Genomic DNA, 23,163 nt, shown 5'->3' with positions numbered 1-23,163 from the left:
TGAAACAGATGTGGTGAGGAAGGAACCCAAAAGATGCTGGTGGGGGAATGGATGGGGAGATGGAAAGCAGGAAAGGAGGAAAGAGAGAGGGAGGGAGAAAACAAGAAACCTGCTCCAGAGCCTCACTACAAGCCACGTGTCATGCCTAAACTATGTCAGGGCCCTGGGCCTCCAGGTTCCCTCCATTTGGAAATGGGGAACATTTCGTGAGGGTGGAGGGAGGCACCCAAGGGTGCTGGCTGGTCGTCTGGTGCACAGAGGTGCTCGGGGCAGATTCTGCCAGAACAGGTATCAGAGCGAGGGACTCTGGGCCTGTGTTGGGCCTCCCCTGGCAGCCCTTCCCACCTGGGATGACAAGTGGTGACATCCGCTTGGACCGGAGAGGGGGCGTGGGGGCTGGGAGGAAAGCTGCAGACTGTGCAATCCCAGGCCCTGGGATGGGTGGTCTCCCGGGGTGAGGGGTGCACAGGATGGGGCCTGGTGAGAGTGACCTTGTGGTAGTCAGCCCCCAAGACTCAGGTCTCTGGCCCCCTGAGCTCCACGGTGCCACCCGTGTGAAAGGGGCAGCTGAGTCTGACCTCGCCACCTGGCTGTGAGCAGCCCAGGAGGTGACACGTGGAGCCCCCGGCACACAGTAGGTGCGCAGGAAATGCGATCGACAGTGGGGTGACTGGCGCCCCAGCACCACGACTCAGAGCCCTTCGGCAGCTCCCCTGGACAGGCCCAGGGCCCCTTGGCCCCAGCACCCACACCCTGCGTCCTCCCAGCACGAGCAGGCATCCGGGGCCAGGGGCCCAAGGCAGGGGCGGATGAGTCCTACCCAGTGGCGGTCCGTGGGTTATCAGGACGTCCACGCCTTCAGGAATGAGGTTCCATTTCTCGAGCAGTGCTTGGCCACGCGGGAGGTTAAAACCCCAGCCGTAAAACCAGGGCTGCCTGTAGGAGAAGAGCAGGGGGTTCAGAGGGGCCACCGAGAGTGGGGGCGACGAGAGGCAGGCCTCAGTGCACTCGGCCATCAGGGCCAGCCGGATACCCAGGACCTCACACCCAGGAGGTGATCCACCTGGATGGGGATTCAAGGTGCGAACTCACCCAGACTCCTGCCCAGGTAATGACCAGTCTGTTTTTTTCTTTTTGGCTGTGTCTCACTCAGGATCTTAGTTCGCAAACTAGGGATCGAACACATGTCCCCTGCAGAGGAAGCTCAGACTCTTAACCACTGGAAAACTAGGGAAGCCCCCTGGTGCACCTTTTCCCTCTTGCTTCACTACTAAAAAAAAAAAATCTTTTTTATACGATGAACAATATTATTGGGCTGGCATAATATGTTATGCAACAAAACAAACAAACTTTTGGGTCAACCATATATTCATGTAATTTTTTTTTAAATGAAAGTTTAAAAAAAACAAAAACAGCTTCTTCCCAAGACCTCTCTTGCTCTAAGCCCTTCTAAGGAAATCCAGAGAAGAATACTCTCACCTGTCCCCACGGTGGGAAAATGCTCATCCATCATCCTTCCCACATTTGGGGCCAGTGGAGCCCCCACCAAGAAAGAGAGGGTCCCAGGTGGGAATGCTTGTTCCTGTCTCCACCCCGAAGCTCCCAGCAGGGGCTCCACAGTGCTGAGTCCACCCTCAACATCAAGGTCAGGGCCAGGTGGACAGAGACCAATGAACAGAATTCCAACCTGTTGCCCATCCCAGTCCTAGACGGATCAATGCAAGTCATTCCCCATCAATGGGTTCAATGGTGAACATGTTACCTTGATCCTTCCAGCTGGAGGCAACTCCAGATGTTTCCTCCAGTGATGAGATAAAGGAACGCTGTCACACCTGCATATCAACCGGTGAGTTTCTTACCTTGGGAGTTGTCGGCACCTATTGATCTGTCCTAAAGGGAGATGGCTGGAATACATGGTCCAGGGGAGCAGGTAGATCAAACTGCATCTGACACCCACCACACCTCTGCACTTCTCAGTTACATGGGCCAATAGAAAGCCATTTGAACTGGGTTTTCATTGACAATGAAAGTATCCCAACTAAGAATCAGCTCTTAGGCCTGTCATAAGATCCCCAAATTAATACAGCCCTTTAGCATCTACAAAGTCACCCTCATCGCCATCACCATCACCATCATCACCACCAATACCATCACCATCAACAACACCAACAACAGCAACACCTTCACCCCATCATCATCACCACCACCACCACTACCATCATCATCACTATCATCACCATTGGGGGTCAAATTGTGCCTCCCCCAAAATATTAATATATGAGGAAGCATGAACCCGATACCTGTGAATGTGACTTTATTTAGAAGTAGGGTCTTTTCAGACATAATCAAGGTGAGGTCATACCTGATTAGAGCGGTCCTAATCCAGTGACTGGTGTCCTCAGAAAACATAGAGACACACAGCGGCAAAGGCCATGTGACGATGGCTACACAGACTGGAGTGATGTGTCTACCAGTCACGGAATCCCCAGGCTTCCAGCAATCACCAGAAGCTGGGAGAGTAACAGGGGACAGATCCTCCCTCAGTCTCCTCTGCAAGAACTAACCTCGGCGACACCTTGATTTCAGACCTCCAGTCTCCAGAATTGTGCAGAATCGACTCCTGCTGTTTTAAGCTTCGTGGTTTATGATAATTAGTTCTGCAGCCCTAGGAAACTAATATAATCATCATCACCACCATCACCTCCTCATCGGCCACCCTAGGGACCTTCAGACCTGAAGCAAGGTGGGCAGACAGGTCTCTCTCTTCCTGTTTTATGGATGAGGAGGCTGAGGGCCACGGAGTAGAAAGCAAAAATCACCACCAGCATTGCCTGCATACCTACTTTTTGCCAGGTGCCAGTTAATCCTAAAGGAAATCAACCTTGAATATTCACTGGAAGGACTGATGCTGAAGCTGAAGCTCCAATACTTTGGCCACCTGATGCAAACAGTTAACTCATTGGAAAAGACCCTAATGCTGAGAAAGACTGAGGGCAGGAGGAGAATGGGACGACAGAGGATGAGACGGTTGGATAGCACCATCGACTCAGTGAACATGAATTTGAGCAGACTCCAGGAGATAGTGAAAGACAGGGAAGCCTGGCATGCTGCAGTCCATGAGGTCAGAAATGACTTAGTGACTGAACAACAATCTGATTACATTACAGGAAAGGCTTCACCTAACTCTTACAAGAACCCAGTGAATTAAGAGCTAGGATTATTCCCATTTTTCAGATGAGGAACCAGAGGCTCAGAGAAGTGAGCTGGCTCAGGGATCTGGGCCCAGCTGCAAAGACTTCCAGGCTGGGCACCTCCCCACCATTCGCCAACATATTCTGCACAAGTTGGCCATGGGGCTGGGCTTTCACATTCAATGCCTCTTATGTGCCCAGAGCTGCCACTAAAATCCCCCCATGGCCCATGAGCACCCCCGGGGGAGGTAGACACCCCTGGCTATTGACCCACTGCCGCTGTCTTATTGGCAGCCACCCAGTGCACCTCTATGGAACCCTGGGGGTTCCATGGAGCAGCATTTGAGAACTGATTTAGTCCCACCATGGTAGGCTCTGGACAAGACTGAGGCTCAGCAAGAAAGGAAGGGAGGTCCCCAGGGTCACACGGTGCGAACCCAGCTCTGACCCGCTCTCCCTGCAGCCTTTGAACCTGCAGTGTCGAATCCTGGAACGAGGGCTTGTGGAGGAGGAAGACACTGGCCATCTGGGGGCAAAGGTCCTCTCCCCATTTCAGACACTTGTGGGATTCCCCTCAGCTGCCAGCCTTTGCTCACCCGTGACCCCCGCCTGGGACACGGGGTCCCTCCCTTCCTCTTGCCTGCCCCCTCCCACACCACATTTCTCCTTCAAAGCCCTGTCTCTCCCTCTTCCTTCTCACCCTGAATGCCCAGCACCTGCCCGGAGGAGGGTCAGATATTGGTTTAACAACTGGTGTTGAGAGAGAGAGAGGCTGGATGAATGAGCCTGGGGACAGGATGTCAAACAGGACTTTCTGTTGTCTTGGGATTGCAGCCAAAACTTCAAGGCTGGACATGATCCTCCATTTGGAATGAAAGCCCCCAGGTACCACCCAGAAAAATTTACAACTAAAAGCAAGCAGCACACACCAAGCTACCATCTCCCCAAGCCCCCACCAGGCTAAGTTTTGATCTTGAGACTTATGGCTCCTGCCTTGTTCTTGGGGGTGGGGATGGGGTTCCTGGACACCCAGCCATGAATGGGTAGCAGAGGAACCACCCATAGAGGTAAGGACCTGGGGATCTGCCCTCGGGGCCCGTGAGAGAGAAATAGACAGTAAAGGGCGGGCACAGAGAGCTGTCTGCACCCCAGGTCTGGGCTGTCCCAAGAGATCCCCAACCACAGGATGTGCCCTCCGTGTGATGAGACCAGGTGGCTGGGGCTGGGGAAGGCAGTGAGGTGGGCAGCACAGGGCAGTCCCCCAGAAGGTGCCTCCTCCCTCAGGCATACCTGACCCAGGCCTGCCTTAGCACGTCTGCAGAAAGCTGAGAGTTCTCTGCATAAAAACACCCCCTCCCGACACACACACAATTTTACACCCAACTTGGAGGGAATCTTGGGATCAGACAGACCTGGGTTAGAATGGGTCCACCTCTAATTACCTACGTGACCTTAGGCAAGTGGCTTAATGTCTCTATGCCTCAATTATCCCACCTATAAAATGGGCATAATAACAATACCATTTGCCTCAATACGGCTTTGAAAACAATTAATCCATGTAAAGTCCTTACAATAGTGCCTGGTCCAATGCTTTTCAACTGCCATCATCTCCATCACCATCATCATCACCACCATCATAACCATCATCACCACCACCATCATCATCACCATCACAATCTCTATCATGAAAAACCCCCTCTGAAACCCACTCATGGAACCTAGATGAAAAACCTTTAGCCTAGGGTAGGGCTTTTCAAACTGCATTTGGAAGGGTCAAACCACATTTAAAAAAAAATAGAAAAGGAAAAAAAGAATAGAAAAACATCAGAGTACAGCATAGCAAGGAGGGACACTTCAGTTAAATATATTTATATTTAAATAGACACCCACATAAGGGTGTACTGAGTCACAATGTAAAAAAGACAAATGCTTTTCCTACCACAGTTTCTGGTCAAAAACGGTTGACAGCCCTAACACACAGCTCATAGCTCTGCCATTCTGAAGTCCTCAGACTCTGGGCACCCTCGAAGCCCCACTCTGGCTGAGCCGGGGCGGGGCGCCTGCAGGGGAGGCTGCAGCAGCCTGGAAACCGCTCCTAAAGCCAAGCCTTGTGGTCCCCTGGAAGCCTGGAAAATGCTCCTAAAGCCAAGCCTTGTGGTCCCCTGGAAGCCTGGAAACCGCTCCTAAAGCCAAGCCTTGTGGTCCCCTGGAAGCCTGGAAACCACTCCTAAAGCCAAGCCTTGTGGTCCCCTGGAAGCCTGGAAACCGCTCCTAAAGCCAAGCCTTGTGGTCCCCTGGAAGCCTGGAGCCCGTCAGCTTACAGGGAAAGGAGCAACGCCCTTCTGGCGCCACCTTGCAAACACAGCATCCATTTTTCAAAAACCCTAATCAAATATTTACAAGCGGGGAACGAGGCCTCAGCAGCATGGAGAGAAGACGTCTGCTCATTCCCATGAGTCGCGGCAGGAGCGGCTTTTTAGAAAAGACGCTCAGCAACATATAAGAGACCCCACAGGCACCCTGGGAGCCCACCCACACGAGCCCCTGCCTACTCCACCTTCCCTTCCAGCACCACCGAGCCTGCGTCTGGGGGTGGCATTTCCCCAGAGACGGTTCTTGGAAACACGTGCCCTCATAATCCTGGGAAGCCGGAATCTACCCCACCCCCAGGGATGCCCAAGAGGTTTGCTCAAGGGCATCCAAGCTGGCATCAGACACCCCGCCTCTGCCCCGGGGCGGGACACTCCCAGACTGTGTGTGTGTAAACTGGGAAAAGGACGCCTGCACCCCAGATCTTACCCATTAGAGGGGCTCCTTCCTGCTCAGTGCTGTGCCCCACTGGCTGTCACAGAGGGCAGGGAGAGAGGGTGGGTGGGAGGATGTTTAAGAGAACGAAAGTACCACCACCACAAAAACACACCTCCAGGTATCCAGGGGCTCTGTCACTGGGAAAGGGGGAAGTTCTGGCCTTGACTGAAATCTGGGGGGAGCACAGAGTCAAGTCATGCATGGGACCGTCCAGAGGAGACGTTCCTCAGGGGGTCTGCAGGCTGTTAACGGGCCTTTCCCGAGGGAGGCCAGAAGTGGGGGCAGGGCAGCAGGAGAGGCCGACTCTTCAGGGTGACCACACCCTCCAGGGCCCCGAAAAGCCACGCGTGCGTGACATCCATCCAGGCTTGTGCCGTGGGAAGAGAAGCCAAAGGGCAGGGGGTGGCACTTGCCCTTTCTGACGGTGAAGTTGGCCCAAATTCCCCCCGGCATCCTCGTTTGATCATTTGACTCCCTCTCCTGGTCCAGTGGGGCCTTTTGGGGCCAGAGGTGAAGTTCAAGGCTGCCCAGGGCTCCAGAGGACAAGGCAGGCAGGGGCTCTCGGGGACTGTCATCCAAGCAGCCAAGCTCTAGCGTCCCCTACCCACCCTGGGGGCAGCTGTGGTCTGAGACCCACTAGTGTGCCCGAGACCCTGGCGCTGCCAGGGCCATGGTTCCCGGCACCAATACAGCTGGTGTCTCACCCAGACCCACAGCCTGGCTGCCCCAAGGGCCAGGAGCCCCGATGACCACCCACCGTCTGGGACACATCACAGACCCCCAAGGAGCTCGGGCAGATCAGAATTCCAACTGAGCAATGGCAGGCGGCTTTATGTCCTGAATTTCTGCCTTTCTGTTCTAAAGTAACCATTGGAATAATTTTCTTACAGAATGATAGTTGCCATGACAACCAGAGCAAATTTTCCTTTTCTGAAACAGATGTCTCATTTAGTTGAAAATTAGAATGTGAACAAACCCATGGGAAAAATTAATTCAAACTTTAACAGAGCGCTGAATACAATGTAATCTCTCAGAGGTTAACCCCTTAACAGCTTTTTTGTGTGCTTATGGTAACCTTCGAATCCCGTCTAATTAGGCCCGCTTAGCCAATATAAATGACCTCCTCGTGGCCATCATGGAAATCATTAAACGGTTTCCCCCTGAAGTGTGAATTCCGGGTTCCCTAACAGCAGGCGGGAGGGAGGCGATACTTGTCTGTAGAAAACAGCCTGCCCTGCTCTGGTTTTTCCATCTCCCCAGGTAAGGCGCACGCCCCTGGGAAGGGGGTGTACCAGGGACCATTTAATCAGCCACCTCATCTCCCGGGGATGCTGGGGTTTGGGGCGGAGGAGGTCTGGGGTGCCCTGGGTATAGCTGGCCCAGCGGTACACCCAGACCAGGATGCAATGCCTGAGAGCAGAGGGCAGGGGAGGGGGGCTCCCTTACTGGAGGATGCCAAGAGGCCACTGAGGGGACACTCACAGAGGCCAAGCTCCAAAGACTCTCCATGAGCCTCCAGTCCTCACACCCACCCCAGGACGCAACTGCCATCACGGCCTCATTTTACAGATGCAAAAGTCTGAGGTTCAGAGAAGTTCTGAGATTTGCCCAAGGTTACCTGGGAACCAAGAGGCACAGCTAGGACTCCAGTCCAGACTGCGGACTCCAGAGCTGGGCGCTCCGCCTCCATCCCAGAGCGATGACCAGGAATCCTGCCCATCTGCCTCAGCGAACCCCACTTCCCCAGCCATGTTCACACCTTAGCTCAGTCAGTCCTCAGGACAAAGCTGTCAGGAGGCCCCCACTTTAGAGAGGAGGAGACATGCCACAGAGAGGTCAAGCGCTGTGTCTGAGCACACAGGAGACTAGAGGGGCCTGGACCAGGGTTTCCGGCTCCTGCATCCTGTGCCCAGGGGGCCGCTGACCCAAAGAGCATCGCACTGGGGTGGCCGGGTCCCTGGTTCTCCTTCTTGCACGATGACTGACTGCCTGTCCCTCTGAGCAACGCTTGAATGTCCCCTGTCTCGTCCCCTTCCCTGAGCCTGGCTGCAGACAGAGGACATGCCTCTTATACACCCTGCGGCTTCTACTCCCGAACCTTCCATGGCTCCCCATCACCTCCAGGGCAAGCCTGGACTGCATGGCTTGGCACACAGAGCCCCTGGGCTTTGCTCCAGCCTGCCTTCTGGACCGTCCAGCTCAGACTCCCCAGTGAGCTCACCACCCACCAGCCACTACGATCCTCTGCTTCCTGAACCCAGCCCAGCCTCTCCCCACCTCCAGGTTTTGGCTCGTACTGTTCCAGCCATCTGAAATGCCCTTCCCAGCCTCTCCTTGGAGACCATGACCTGTGGTTTATTAAGACCTGAGTCAAAGGCCGCCTCCTTCAGGAAGCTTTCCCTGATCACCTCCAACCCCAAGCGCAGGTAACTTACCCTTCCGGCTCTGAGCATGCTTGCACTGGCTCCTTCAGGGCAGGCCCAGGTCAACCATCCCTGAGTCCTTCCTGCCCAAAAGATGACTGGGTCTAGGTGGATGTCAGGGAGGGCTTGCACCAGGTGTGCATGAATGAATGATGGAATGAACTGACAGTTGCTCTACCTGGCAGGCAGGCAGATGGGAAGAACTAAACGTGAACCCTCTCCTCGACGCACCCTCCGGATAGGATCCTCCCCAGAGCCCCTGAAGTCCCAAGACACCCCCCCACCAGGACCAGAAACAGAACTCTCACCATCTGCTGAGCTTCCCATTCATTCTCCTTCCTGCTGCCACGACCTGACCAGGGGGAATTGTGTGCCCATTTCACAGATGGGGCCTCAGAGGCAATGCTCACATCTTTGGCTCCTCCTGACTCCCCTCCCTCGGGGGACCGTCCCTGCCTCCCCAGGCAGCCTGTTCCCCAGGTGAGGGCCTGGCGGCTGCCCTGCAGATGGAAGGGAAGAGCCGCTCACAGTGCCTGCCCCTGCAGGACAGGCGGCTTCCACTTCCGCCTCTCCTTCTACAGGAGGAAGGCTGCCGTGTGCACTGGGCAGAGGCCGCCCCAAGCTCAGACAAGCCTGACGAGAAAGAAACAAGCTCAGACAAGATGAGTGGACCAGGTCCGCTCCAGGCCCAACACGCATCCTGATCCTCATCTATCCTTCCTGCCCCAGCACCCTCTCCCCCAAAGGCCCGGTTTTCTGGGGCCACTTCCAGGGAGCCGGCCATGGCCCCTGCCTCTCAGGCGAGGATGACACTGGTCACTGGTCCACGTGCATCCCGGGACCCTCTTGGCACCCCAGGGAGTCGTGCTCCATCCGCAGCAAGGGGAGACCGAGGCTCAGAGGGGGTGATGTGTCTGGGTCCCCCGAGCCAGTTCCCACTGACTCCTCATCCCACAGGCGCCCCAGTCTCCCAAGGAGGTCCTGGCTCTGAGGGAGACAGGCATGCCTGGCTCCTCTGCATCTCCTGGGCTGGCGAGTTGAGGGGGCCTGGGGGAGACACTGCCACCCACCCTGCGGTGGGGCCAGCGAGAGTGGGCCTGTCAGTCACACTCCGCGCCCAGCGCCCACTTACGGCAAGTCAGCAGCAAGGTGAGTGGAACCCAAAATGGGGTCCTTTGTCATTGCTAATTAATTTCCCCCACCCTTCCACACTCAGAGTCATTCATCTTCTGTTTGGCTGGGACTCTGCAGCGGGGAGAAGGCAGACAACGCGTTCAAACATTAATCTCGTGTAGAATAGTGTGTGTGTGTGTGTGTGTGTGTGTGTGTTAAGGGGCCCTTCTGTAAAGAAAACAATGTGAAATCAGGAAAGATAAGGACAGGAAAGGAGGAGCAGAAGAGAGTCCCATGTGTGAGAGGAGAGAGCATCTGTGTGCAGGAGTGTGTGTGTGAGAAGACGGAATGCACACGTGTGAGAGAAAGTGTGTGGGAGAGGGAAACAGTGCATGCATGTGTGTCTGTACTGCATGTGGAGTGTGAGGGCCCTGTGTGTGTGTACACATGTGTGTGCATGTGTATTACATGTGTGGTGTGGGGGCTCTGTGTGTGTGCATGTGTGTGAGAGAAATTGTATGGGAGGGAGAGACGGTGTGTGCATGTGTGTGTCTGCACTGCACGTGTGGTGTGAGGGCTGTGTGTGTGTATACAGCAGTGTGTGTGTACATACATGTGTGCTGTGCACATGTGGTGCGGGGGCTCTGTGTGTGTGTACATGTATGTGTGCACGTGTGTGAGAGAAAGCATATGGGAGCGTGTACATGTGTGTGTCTGCACTGCATGTGTGGGGTGTGGACTCTGTGTGTGTGACTGCATGTGTGTACACATGTGTGCGCGAGTGCATGTGTTGTGTGGTACACGTGTGTGCTGCATGTGCGGGGCGGGGGTCCTGTGTGTGTGTTAGTGTGTGCATGCATGCACGTGTACCCAGAGGCAGCACACAGCGTGGGGCCAGAGGGTGAGGAATTTCTTCCTCCAGCCAAACTTCTCGATCAGGACCTCCCCGCTGGCTCAGCGGCAAAGCCTCTGCCTGTCAATGCAGGAGACACAGGTTCAATCCCTGAGCCAGGAAGACCCCACATGCCCCGGAGCAACCAAGCCCCCGCATCACAACTACTGAGCCTATGCTCTGGGGCTCACAAACCACACCGTGGAGCCACGTGCCCCAACGCCCGAGTCCGCGCAGCCCGGAGCCCGCGCTCTGCCACGAGAGGCCACCTCAGAGAGAAGGCCCCGCGCTGCGATTCGGAAGCCACCCTGCTCTCTGCAGCTAGAGAAAAGCCCATGCGGCAACAAAGACCCAGCACAGCCAAATAAATAAAAGTTATTCTAAAAAATTCACCAACCGCCAGTGGTGTATAAGGCTGACAAGCCTAAGATCCGGCGGAGGAAGGAGAGGGAACTGACCGCTGGTGGAAGACACTGCTCGTCCCTGGGGGACCCTCCCAAGCCCATCACGTTGCCATCACAGGACTGACCGAGGGGGCACTCGGGGACACCACGGTTCAGGTGGGGCTCGTGGTCAGCCGGAGGGCAGGCTTCCCAGCCTCCCTTGAACAGACACGGGCTGTTCCCAGCTTGATTGGGCTCCAGGCAGTGGCGAGAGGGGTGAACCAAGGTTCTGTGATGCTCGAACCAGCAGCTCCCGGGGCCTCACTCGGGGCACCCGGGCAGAGCCCCAGGACGGTGTTCTGGAGCATTTAGCACTGACAGGGCCAGGACCCTGGGACCCTGAAGGCCAGCCCCGACTGGTTCAGCAGCCCAATAGGGGCTGCGGGAAGGCTGTGCCAGGGGACAGGCTGGGAAGCCACAGCTGATGAAGCAGGTCAAGCCTGGCCACCCCCAGAGCCGCCCAAGTCCAGTTGCTGCCTATGGCTGCGATCCTGGACCTGTCGCTTGAGTCCCCCACACCTCGCCTCACCCCGCCCCCTCCAAAACAGGGGTAAGAACAGTCCTGCCTTGTCCTGTGGGGAGTGGCTGGCAGAGTGAGGGGACTGTGGAGCAGCTCTTGGGAAGTCTGCGGAATGCAAATTGCAGGTACCGAAGGGGACTAAGAGCCTTGGCCTCTCTTGCCTCAACAGACCAAGCCCACGGCCCATGCTGAAACCATCTAGAAATGCAGGATGGAGTGTAACAAGCGCGGCTTAAATGCCCCGGGACCTCCAGCCTCTGAAGCCAGGAATGTGGGCCTTCATGGCCGTGAGGCAGTGGGCGGAGGTTAGTAGGGGCTGTGACCGCAAAGCTGGCCCTGAGAAGGCTTCTGGGAAAAGCAGACGCCTCCCCCAGGGAGAGGACACCTCCCCTGGATCCCTGACCCAGGCTTCCCCGGGTGGTGAACTTGCAGGCCCCCAAAGCCCTAGGCCAGGAAAAGACTAGAAAGCAATCCCTGGTTGTGTGCACCCCCCAGGCTTCCCAGGATCCCCCGATAGAGCCCTGCAGAACATAAGCGTGCCTAGTCATGTCCGACTCTTTGCGGCCCCGTGGACTGTATCCCCATCAGGCTCCTCTGTCCGTGGGATCCTCCAGGCAAGAACACTGGAGTGGGTTGCCATGCCCTCCTCCAGGGGATCTTCCCGACCCAAGGACTGAACCCACATCTCCTGCATTGCAGCGGATTCCTTACAGCTGAGCCACCTGGGAAGCCAGAACATGAGCAGACGACCTCAAATTAACAGCCCAGACGCCTTGGAGAATTACTGCAGAGCCTGAAAAATCAGTACTTTTTTTTAAGATTTAAAAGATTTTCTTAACAGCAAAAGAGCAAAGAGTTATAGGTGGTTGGAGTTGAGTCCCAGACTCAGCCACTCCTCACTCCGAGCCAGGAGGACCGAAGGTCAGGAGCCCAGCAAGGGGGGCGGCAGTCCACACTGGCCTCACTGTGGTCGCCCACCGGCCACTGGCCCGCAGGGGCACTGCGGGCTGCCTCGGGTCCCCCCGCAGCCCAGGATCCTGCCCCACTGACCCGGCCTTCCCAGGACTTTGACCATATGCTGGTAAGAGGTGTTGAGAAGCAAGGGAAAAGTTAGGAGCTCATAATTTCATCCTCTATTCTTTTTTCTCTAAAACATGTATTTCATCAAGTCCTTTAGAGAGCATTTTATTTTAGCAACCTCTGTCCTCAGTTCTGGGCAGGGCATCTGCCCTTCCATTCAGGCCCAGCTGGAGTCTCAGTTACTGCGGGACTTTCAGCCAGTCACATGACCTCGTGGGCCTCAGTCTTCTCAGCTGTAAAATGGGGACAAGGGTCAGACCTCCTCCTGGTGGTGAAGATTTGAGCTGCTGGAGCAGCTGAAAGTATAAAGCCTCTGGTCAGCTCAGTGGTGTGAACAGTAGTGATGTTATTGTCTCATCAGCACCTTCGGGGCACAGGTTTTAAATTCCCTGGCAGCTGAGTTCCTGTCCGCCCACCCCACCCTGCAGCGGGCCTGCTCCATGCACACAGGGGAGCTCAGACTGTAGTCCACCGCCAGCCTCGCCCAGGGCCACACAGGCTGTTCGCAGACAACCTCCCCCAGCCCCCAGTCTGGGCAGTCAAGGCAGTAGCTGGAAATGTTGGGGCGGTGGGTGGGACCACTGTGTGTTGAATGCCTAGTGTGTGCCAAGCATCTTACGCAAAAGATCTGAATCCTAAGAACACCCCTGTACAAGGGGACTGCCCACTGCCATTTCACAGAAGCCAAGACCTGACCCAAGACCACCACTCACGCTGGCTGTTTGCAGACCGCTGGACCCTCAGTCTCCCAGCTGCCCCCAGGCCCTGCCCTGCCCTGCCCTGCCTGCAGGTGGCCAGGCCTCCAAGTTACTGAGCAGGATCCCAGCCCAGACACCCAGCAGCGGCCCGGCCGCCACTTCTCAAAGTTTCCTGTCTCAGCAGGTTTAGATGCCTTCTTTCAAAATACCAGAAGTAATTAGACCAGATGGACTAGCTGCGTGCCAACTTCACTCCCTCTCTCACTCCTTTAAAAAAAAAAAAAATCAAGGCCGTTTTCAGTTAAATGAGAACAAAAAATGCATCCAAAACCCATAAATGAATACGGTATGTATACGGAATTTTTTTTTTTTAACACTTAGGATTTTGTAACAGCTGAGTTCTTCCTCTTCTTCTGCTCTTGGTTCCCGCCCCCTTCCTCTAAGCTGCTCTGGGCCAAGACTCAGTGCCCAGTGCCCAGTCTGCATCTGAGGAGACCAGAGATGACTTCTAGAAAGTCACGGTGCCCCAGGAGGGTGGCCGCACAAGCCTGTGGCTCCCAGGGAGACCGCCATCCCTCCCATACTGGGCTGGACGGGGCATGTGGTGATATGACCTCCTGGAGCCTCGACTATTCGGATCGGGAAAAGATACTTGAAAGGAATTGGTGGCCAGGGTAATTAAGACGGTGTGGTCCTGGGGCTAAGTGGACTGAAGAGGCAAGACGCAGCCCCCCGTGTGTCAGCTGAGAAGGGCACACGGAGCCGCCGGGAAGGATGACCTCCAGATGCGCGCCGGGCCACGTGGAAAATCCCCGAGCGGGATCCCTACCTCACGCCATCAGTGTGATCACGGCCGGTGGCGCTAACACCTAAACAGAAACGGCAAAACCGTGACGATCTCAGATGATGTGGAAACATATTCATGACTTCAAGGGAGGGCTTTCTTAAACAGGACACAGAAAGCACTTTCCACAAAGAAAAACGCAGACCTGTGACTGGTTAGGCTGCTTCCGTGGTGGCTCAGATGGTAAAGCGTCCGCCTGCAATGCGGGAGACCCAGGTTCCAAGATGCCCTGGAGAAGGAAATGGCAACCCACTCCAGTACTCTTGCCTGGAAAATTCCATGGATGGAGGAGCCTGGTAAGCTACAGTCCATGGGGTCACAGAGAGTCGGACACGACTGAGCGACTTCACTTTGCACCAAAATTAAGACCTTCTGGTCATGGCAACCCACTCCTGTATTCTTGCCTGGAGAATCACATGGGCAGAGGAGCCTGGCAGGCCATCGTCCACGGGGTCGCAGAGAGTCTGACACGACTGATGTGACTGAACACACACGGTCATCTGAAGGCACCGCTAGGAGAGGGAAGAGGCAGGTCACGGGGAGGAAATGCCACTTGAGACATTACATATGATGACGGGCTTGCCTTCCAAATAAAGAATCTCTATGAAAAAATACAAAAAGGGCAGACAACCCTATTACTTTTTTAAAGGGGCAGAAGACCTGAGCCCATCACAAAAGAAGAAAGCTAAGTGGCCAAGATTCTCAACCTCACGGGTCATCAAGGGAACGCAAGTGAAATCCACATCGTGATCCCTACCCAGCCACCAGATGGATACAACTTACAAGTCTTACAAAGACAAAGTGCTTGAAAGGTGAGACAAGTTACTGCTGACCTCTTGGCCTCCGCTGAAGAGCTGTGCAGTGGATCTGACCACTTCATTCCTAGGTGTGTGTGTGGCGGCGGCGGGGGGGACCCTCATTCAAAAGTATATCTCTCTGTGCACTAAGGTACTTGTGGGATGTTCACAGTAACGTTGTTTATAATGGGCCTATTTGTAGAAAAGATAAATAAGTCATGAAATATGCATATGATGAAATCCTACACAGCAATGAAAAAAGACCCAAGCGCAACTGCACATGATGACATGGAGGAATCTTAAAAATATAATATTGAGTGAAAAAAGCAGGTATGGTACAACACATAAGCCCATTTTTACAACATTCAAAAAACAAGCAGAACCCAACTATCTCAGGATTAGGGTGGCCAGATGATCTCCCCATTAAATTTGAATTTCAGGCAAACAATATATAGTTTTTTTAGCATAAGCACATTTTGGTGGTTCAGATGGCAAAGAATCTGCCTGCAATGCAGGAGACCTGGGTTCGTTTCGTGGGTCAGGAAGATCCCCTGGAGAAGGGCATGGCTACCCACTCCAGTATTCTTACCACAGACAGAGAAGCCTGGTGGGCTACAGTCCACGGCATCTCAAACAGTCAGACACGACAGCAAAAACACTTTCAGTTTTCACTTTCAAAATATTGGAGAGGACATACTCAGAGTAAAAAGTTACTCTCGCTCTGCCTCTGACCATCCTGCAAAGTGGGGCTGCTAATGGTGCCCTGTCATGGGGGGAAGAGCCAGGCTGGACCCATTCTTGGGCCCCCTCCCCGCAGGGGGCCAGGCACCTGATGGCCACTGTGGGCCTCCGAGTGTGTGTCTGACAAGAACTGGAACCGCTCAAGTCAGACCCACTGGTCTCCCAAGCTGAGCATCTCCGGGTGGTCGTACTTAAAGGAAAGGCCAGTCGTGATAACTATGAGTTCTCAATATCAAGGCCAGCCTGGTCCCCCTCCTGACCTCCCAAGTCCAGCACCAAAAGGACCTCCCCAAGAGCCAGCCCGTGCCTCCCTCCACTTACAGGGAATCACCAGCCTCAGGCAGAGAAATGGTGGCCCTCTAGGAAGGGAAGAGGTAGAGAGGACTCCAGGCCCAGCCCAGCATATCTCTGCTTGCATGCCCCTTGTAGCAGGCAGCTCACCACTCAGCAAAGCCACTCTGCCTCTCCTCTGGGCTCCCACCTGTGCGATAGACGTCCCACACTGGTAAGAACCGGCCTCTTGTCCCTGCTCTGCCTCCTCGGACGACACAGACTAGGTCTGCCCCTCGGCCCGGGGCAGCTTTGCCCACACACCCCAGATGCCATTGATATTAGGCTACCCAGGGCTATCAGTTTATCTGATCCCTGATCCCTGCCTGCTGGCATTATGATGCTGCTGAAGTCGCCTGTCTTCCACATGCTAGTCAATATGTTAAGGGCACAGGAAAAACAAGAGGAAAACCCGGAACATCTGAATTTAATAATAATCACCATCAGCTTTGCTGTCTGTCCCCTCCAAGCAGCCATATGCCCAGGTGGCTGGCACTTGGGGTGAGCTCACCCTGGCTCTCCCTCAACAGATAGTGGAGGGGGCGGCACACAGAACACCTCCCCTCAAATCAGGCAGAGTCAGCAGCCGGGCCACGAGGTCTTTTGGCCAGGAATACCCCCTGGGGACTTCTCAGTACCCTTCTGCCGTGTGGCTTCACCCAGGGACGGCACAGACAGCACAGCCTGTCTGAAGACACAGGCTCAGAGAGACGCGACATGCCGAGGTCAGACGCGGAGCGGGAGTCGGGGCAGTGGGGACATCCCTGCGTGTCTGGGTCCAAGGCACAAGCAGGACCGAGCACCAGCTCTGCACACACAAGTGTCCCTTCGAGGCCTTGGATGTAACGTGCCAGGTCCCCACGGACTCAGGACACCAGCTGCAGGCAGAAAGAGCACTGGGAGCCCAGGGTGAGGCCACCACCCACCGTGGCTGCCGGCAGCCTGCCTGGCAGTCCAGCCTCTGGCGTCTGCTCTCTCCCTGAGACCCTGGAAGCCACACTCCGGCCCAGTGTGCCCATGGCCCTCTGTCTGGCCCTCGCCAGGGCTGTTCCCTCTGCCTGTCACACCCTTCCCAGGCCCCCAGAGCTGCCTGTATCTATGTCTCCCGCAGGAAGCCTTCCCCAACCCCAGCTCCTAGAGCTCCTCGAGACTTTTGTTGAATCAAGGAGTTGATGGTTGTGCCTCCCACGAGCATGAAAACCCCGTGACTGCAGGAGCTGCGTGTGCCTGGCTCATGGCGTGTCCCCAGGACAAGCACTTGATAGACAGGAATGAACCGGTCAATGGGTGGTCATGAGAACGTCACTCCGATCCCCCGATCTCAGTGTCCACACGGGCCAACAAGGCAGGTGTGAAGTGCATCCTGAGGCTGTTCAGAGAACCCAGGACACACGGACAGCACGCTGTTCCACGCCTGGCGCATCTCCCATGAGGAGCAGGCCGAGAACCAAGAGGACCACCCACCGGGGGCCCTGGGCAAGCCGCATCCTCACCTGGGCCTCTACCCGCCCTTGCATTAAATGAGGTGATTGCAAGCCTGGCCCTCCCCTGGGGGCTGCTGAGGTACCAGCAGGAACACAGGTCCCTCTCTCCTGGTCTCCACCGCAGCAGTAATAAACACAACCAACCTTCAAGGCCTCACTCTGGGCGTAGCCTCCATCCGGACGGGCCCACACAGACCTCACAGCCTCCCTACAAGGGAGTTAGGATCATTTTCCTAGACAGAGGGATCAGAGAGGCTAAGGTACTTGCCCAGAGTCACACAGCGAAGAAGTGGTGATGTGCCTCAGTTTGAACAGCCCTTCCCTCACCACTCCACTGCCCAACCACGACTGTAGCTGAGAAGCCAGGGGCCTGGCGGCAGGGGCTCGCCTTCCCAGGCATGCAGGTCCCAGGGGGCTAGGGTGGCAGCGGGAAGTCAGTATTAACTCCATGACGCCGCAGAAGCAGATGCAAGCAACTGGTTCATGCAGAAACTCAGCGAACCTTTCTCAGCACAGGAGCCCACATCTCGCCTGCTCCCAGCCCCAGACAGGGCCCAAGGGAACCTGGGATTGCTGCATGGAATGCCAGCTCCCGGCCTGCATCTTGGAATGCAGATGAGATGCCCTTTAGCCCTCTGTCTGTGTCAAGGGCTGTGAACCAACAACAGCCCAAGTAGAGTCTGACAGGGCCCAGCACGTAACAGTGGCTCCTTCCCACCTCCTCCACCTACAGAAACACCAATTCAGTTCAGTTCAGTTGCTCAGTTGTCTGACTCTTTGTGACCCTGTGGACTGCAGCACGCCAGGCCTCCCTGTCCATCACCAACTCCCGGAGTTTACTCAAACACATGTCTATTGAGTCGGTGATACCATCATGGAAACATGCCTCCTTCAAATACCCCCTCCCACAGGGAGTCCTCCTGGATTTCACCAAGCCCAGTGTGAGGTCCCTTCTCTGTCCTGCAGCCCCTCCCACTCCTGCAGCCTGGGGCTGGGCCCTCCGTGGTGTGGGGTGGAGGTGTGCACCCAGCTTCGAGGGAAGGTAAGGGTGAAGGGAAAGATGCTTCTCCCGTTCAGGCCCCAGGGGACCTGCAACTAAAGGGTCCAAAGCTGCTGGTTCTGGGGCCACAAAAGCCGAAGCAAGGACCAGGGGTAGCTGGAGCAGGCCGCAGCCGGACCCCAGCAAGGCCGGCAGCAGCCTCCAGCACATGGCCTCGAGCTGGCAGAGGGGCCACAGGACTGAGTTGGCAGCCCGCCCAGGAGCCTGGGGAGCTGGCTGTCAAAGGGGTTCTTTGGAGCCCAGCTGTGGGGCTGCATCGAGCTGCTCTGGGTGGGACGGGAAGGACACAGTGATGCCTGCTGCCCGCCGGCCCTGCCTCGCTCCATCCCATGCAGTGGGCTCTGGGCAGGGGGCAGGAGGGGAAGGGGGCGCGCCACACAACAAAGAACAAGAATGTCTCTGTTCGTGGAAAGTTTGGTGCAGCCGCTCGGCTCAGCTGAACCCTCCCGGCAGCTTTACAGCCACCCTCCGCAGGTGGTGCCCGTTATTCCCATTTTGCAGAGGCGACGGAGGCAAGCAGAGGTTAAGCGACTCGCCCAGGGCCACACAGCCCATAGCAAGTGAGGCCGAGAGCTGAGCCCAGGCAGTTTGGTCCCAAAGCCATGCTGTTAACTTCTAAGGAATACAAGTTAAAAAAAAAAATGTGTCTGTCTGTGTATGGGTGTGTGGGTGTGCAGGGGAGACAGGCTGTGGGAAACCACTGAGCAAAGAGATCCAGTCCAGAGTCCCCGGTCTGACCCCTGACCCTCCGGACCCTTGACCCTCATCTCTCCGCCTCCCCACCTGCACCTCACGCTCCGGTCCTCCCCTCCCCTCCAGGCCTCTGCTCACTCTGGTTCCTCCTGCGACAGCCACCTCCTTCTGCTTAAACACACTTCCCCTCCTGGTCTGAGCTCTCACAGCCTGACTCAGCCACCTCCTCTCTCGGCCTTGGTCCCGAGCTCATCACACCTCTGAGTGCCACATCAGACCTTGTCTGGGACCCCACGGGCTCCCAGGAGGGTTTGTGGAGACCCCGTACATGATGAGGACAGGGGAGGTGACTGCAGACACCTCCAGGGGCTCAAGGACAGCCTGGCATCTCACCCCTGCCCCACAAGGGAGCCTTGGCAGGGTGGGGCCATGTCCTAAACCCACCCGCAGCATCCAGGCAGCAGGGGGTCACCTGCCGCATCAGCCAGGGCAGCCCAGGCTTCCTGGCTACTCTGAGTTGGCAGCTGTTTTCCCTGAAGTCTCTGCACCCAGACAGACCCCGTGCCCCCAGATTGTCCCATCAGCTCCCTAAGTGCGCTGCTCTGGCTGATGGCACAGCCTCAGGCCCTGTCCCCCTCCATGCCTGGGAATGCCCCTCTCCTCCCGTGGGGCTCTGGTCACCCCACCCCCTCCAGGGATCCCTCCACGATCAAGCCAATCTTTCAAGCCCCTGAGGTCTCTCCTTCCTGTGTATCCTCCTCCGCCTGCCAGTACTTGGCATCTTGTGGCCACTGCCAGCTGGGCCTCTAAGGGCCAGTCAGTCTATCCACCTGTAGACCCAGGACAATAAAGGAGTCCTCACAGGGGTCAAGTTAGAAACAATTCTTACGAAGACTTAAGCCCAGGACCCAGCTTACTGTAATCAGTCAGGCATGATTTATTGCCATCCTCATCATTATCGTAATCTTAACACCATCATCATCACCACAATCATCATCACCATCACCTTCACCATCATCACCATCATCACCTTCACCACCACCATCAGCACTATCACCATCATTACCATCATCACTTTCACCATCACCACCACCATCATCACCTTCACCATCGCCATCATCACCATCACCATCATTACCGTCATCACCACCATCACCATCACCATCATGGCCACCATCGCTACCACTCAGGTTACTATGGACACACTGACCATCACGGAGACCAGTCATGACCTCTTCTCACCCTGATGCCCACTGAGCTGGGTGAGCCTAGGGATAAGGCCTGATTGCTCTGTGTCTCCAACAGGGAACAAAGTCTCGATGCATGCTTGTGATCTAAACAACTGTTGTCCCCAGTACAGTAAACCAGGTGTTTGGCCCTCCATGGGAAGTCCGACTGCGTCTTCTCAGTCTGGCTAATCAGTCATCACTCCCACCCAAGCATCTTCTGTGTGTCAGAGGGACAGACAATAGGGAGATTCCTGGCGTATAGGATGACGGTTAAAAGCAGGGATTCTGGAACCACCTGCCTGGGTTTAATCTCAGCTCTGCCCATTCCTAGCTGTGTGACCTTCAGCAAGACCCTCACCCTCTCTGTGCCTCAGTTTCCTCACCTGGAAAATGAGGATAATAGTACTGTCTAAATGTGAGGATAGCATATTTAATTATCTGTCAGATATGGGGAAACCAAGGCTCAGAGAGTGGCAGTGACCTGCCCAGGGTCACATGGCGTGAGGGGACAGCTGGCCTCAAGTCTCTCCGTGGTTTCTCCCAGGCCCACCTCCCTCTGAGCACTCAGCTTCAGCTCCACCATCCCCCCCAACCCTCGCATAGCTTCACCGTCGCCAGCGGTCAGGACGGCGTCCGGCACACTCACCACGGGGAGCCGTAGATCCGGAAGCCCCGCACGGTGACCTCCGAGTCCTGCAGGTAGATGCAGTTGGTCAGCAGTGACTGCACATTCTCGTAGTTCTCGGGCTTCAGCTTCGACACAGATGGGAAGTAGTAGAAGTCCTGCTTGATGAGGTCGGCCATGAACTCCTGGTCGAAGGTCAGCTCGTGGTTGCCGGCGATCACAATCTTGTACTCGTAGGGCAGGCTGCCTGCAGGGCCGACCCAGACACAGACAGACAGACAGACAGACAGACACACACACACACACACACACACACAGGGCACCGCTGTTGGCTTTCGGAGGCGACAGGGCAGTTGGGGGAAGGGGGCAGGCAAGAGCCCCCGGGAGCCCTGGCAGAGGTGACCCTCCCTCCAGACAGGTGCCCTCTGATCACCAACCTTGAGGTCTCCCTGCCCCCGTTTCTGCTGGGTGGCCCGCTGAAGCCCCCCTGGACACCAGCGGGAGGGGGCTGGGCAGCTTCCTGCTGGGCCTCTGAGCTGCAGGGGCCCCGCCTCATTCTCAGGACTTCCCCGCCTCTGGTTCTTCTATCCACAGCAATTCCATCAGGGAAGGAGACCCTGCTCCCAGGTCCCCAGCCCTGCCTCCCCGCCTCCCCATCTCAGGCCCCTTCACCTGGGGGCTGCAGAGTGAGTGGTTCTCCTGACGCTTGGTCTGTTCATCACTGCCTCACCAGTCACCCCGCTCCCCGCCCTGCACAGCATGTGGGATCTTGGTTCCCAGACCAGGGACTGAACCCACGCCCCCTGAACTGGAAGGCAGAGTCTTAGCCACTGGATGGCCAGGGAAGTCCCAGACCTGTTTACAGGTTGGAGAAAAATAGCATTCCCTCCTCTCTGCTGTTCGTCAACCCAGGGAGGTCGTCCAGTGACAGGTGGCTCAAGGGTTGACAGCTGGGGCTCAGACACCAATGAGCCATATGACTTAAGCACCTCTGTTTACCGGCACTCTGCTTCCTCACCGGTAACATGGGAAGAAAAATGTCTACCTCGCAAGACTGTTCTGGGATCAGGCAAGCCAATGAATGGAAACGCAAAAAGGCTTTTGAGGTTCAAAAAGGTGTCAGCTTCCCTGGGCCAGAGTTTGCCAGCTAGAAGCCTGCAGGCCAGCCCTGCCCAATGACATATTGTTTGGCAAAAAAAAAAAAAACTTTCTCGTCTTTTTAAAATTTCAATGTGTTGCCAACGTTAAAAATTAGAGAAACTCCCAGTAAAACGTCATTCTTTCTGTTTTCTGGAAATCAATCCATCTTAAATCTCACAATCTTGGCCCAGGCAAGTGCTAGGCACCTGTGCCTCCTTCAGGCTAGAAGCAGAGGTCAGTCTGGCGCAGTCCCAGCCTGTCTCTACCACTGACACCCCAGCCCGCTTCACTCACTTTAAGGCACTGCGGTTTATGGCCCGGGCCACAGTCCCTGGAGACACGAAGGGAACAGACGTGGCCCCTGCCCCTCGGTGTTGCCAACCAGACCACGGCGCTGAGCTCTGCAAGGCCCCCCTGCCTCCCGCCTCACACACCCTCCTATCTGTCATCCTGGCCTGGCCCAGGGGTGCTGAGCAGTCTGCTTGTTCCCCTCACAGGAGAGCTTCGGGGGCAGACAGGAGATATGTGGGCTTCACCCATCTCCAGTCCAAGCAGGTCCCAGCAGAAATCTGGAAAGCAAACGCCCCACTAGGACTCCAGGTGACAGGGTGCAGAGATCCCCCCCACCTCCAGTGATGCTCAGGCTGCCGGTGGGGAGGGGAGAGGGCCTGAGGGCATCACAGAGAGAAACCTGCCATTTCCTGGACCTCGCTGTCGGGCCAGCTGCCCTTGGTAACAGTCTGGGTGCTTCCAAGGCGGGCCCAGTGACCTCTGGCCTCGTAACTGGGGAACAAGTTTCCCACGTCAGGGGCCTGAGGTCCCACAGCAGGTGAGCAGGGTAAGTGATGCTAGGAGCTGGTCCAGCTGACCCCACACCTCTGGGTCAGCAGCTCAGAGTCTTTCAAGGCCATCAGGCTAGGTCCTCACCACGCTGGAGTCACGGCTGGTGCGGCGGCCATCACGCCTGCCTTCCGGCGCTGGTTCTCTGCGTTTCCACTTCACATCACCCATCCGTCCCACCCCAAGTGCCTCCTTGCACTAATTTATGTCAT

The 23,163-nt window shown here is 55.9% G+C and overlaps 1 protein-coding gene across 6 annotated transcripts in view; it reads right to left on the bottom strand.

Annotated features, from left to right (window-relative positions):
• The window catches only part of MPPED1 (metallophosphoesterase domain containing 1), a 78,774-nt gene that overhangs the window by 5,773 nt on the left and 49,838 nt on the right, over positions 1-23,163 (bottom strand). For all 6 annotated transcript variants that reach the window (XM_070453470.1, XM_070453469.1, XM_070453471.1 and 3 more), the window contains exons 4-5: positions 20,993-21,218; positions 821-936 (exon numbers count right to left, since the gene is read on the bottom strand). In XM_070453470.1, the coding sequence (XP_070309571.1) occupies positions 821-936; positions 20,993-21,218 (342 nt within the window). The remainder of the gene's footprint in view (positions 1-820; positions 937-20,992; positions 21,219-23,163) is intronic.

This window comes from Odocoileus virginianus, chromosome 23 (assembly GCF_023699985.2).
Source record: "Odocoileus virginianus isolate 20LAN1187 ecotype Illinois chromosome 23, Ovbor_1.2, whole genome shotgun sequence".
NCBI classification, from domain to species: domain Eukaryota; kingdom Metazoa; phylum Chordata; class Mammalia; order Artiodactyla; family Cervidae; genus Odocoileus; species Odocoileus virginianus.
This window is presented reverse-complemented; position numbering and strand designations above follow the sequence as displayed.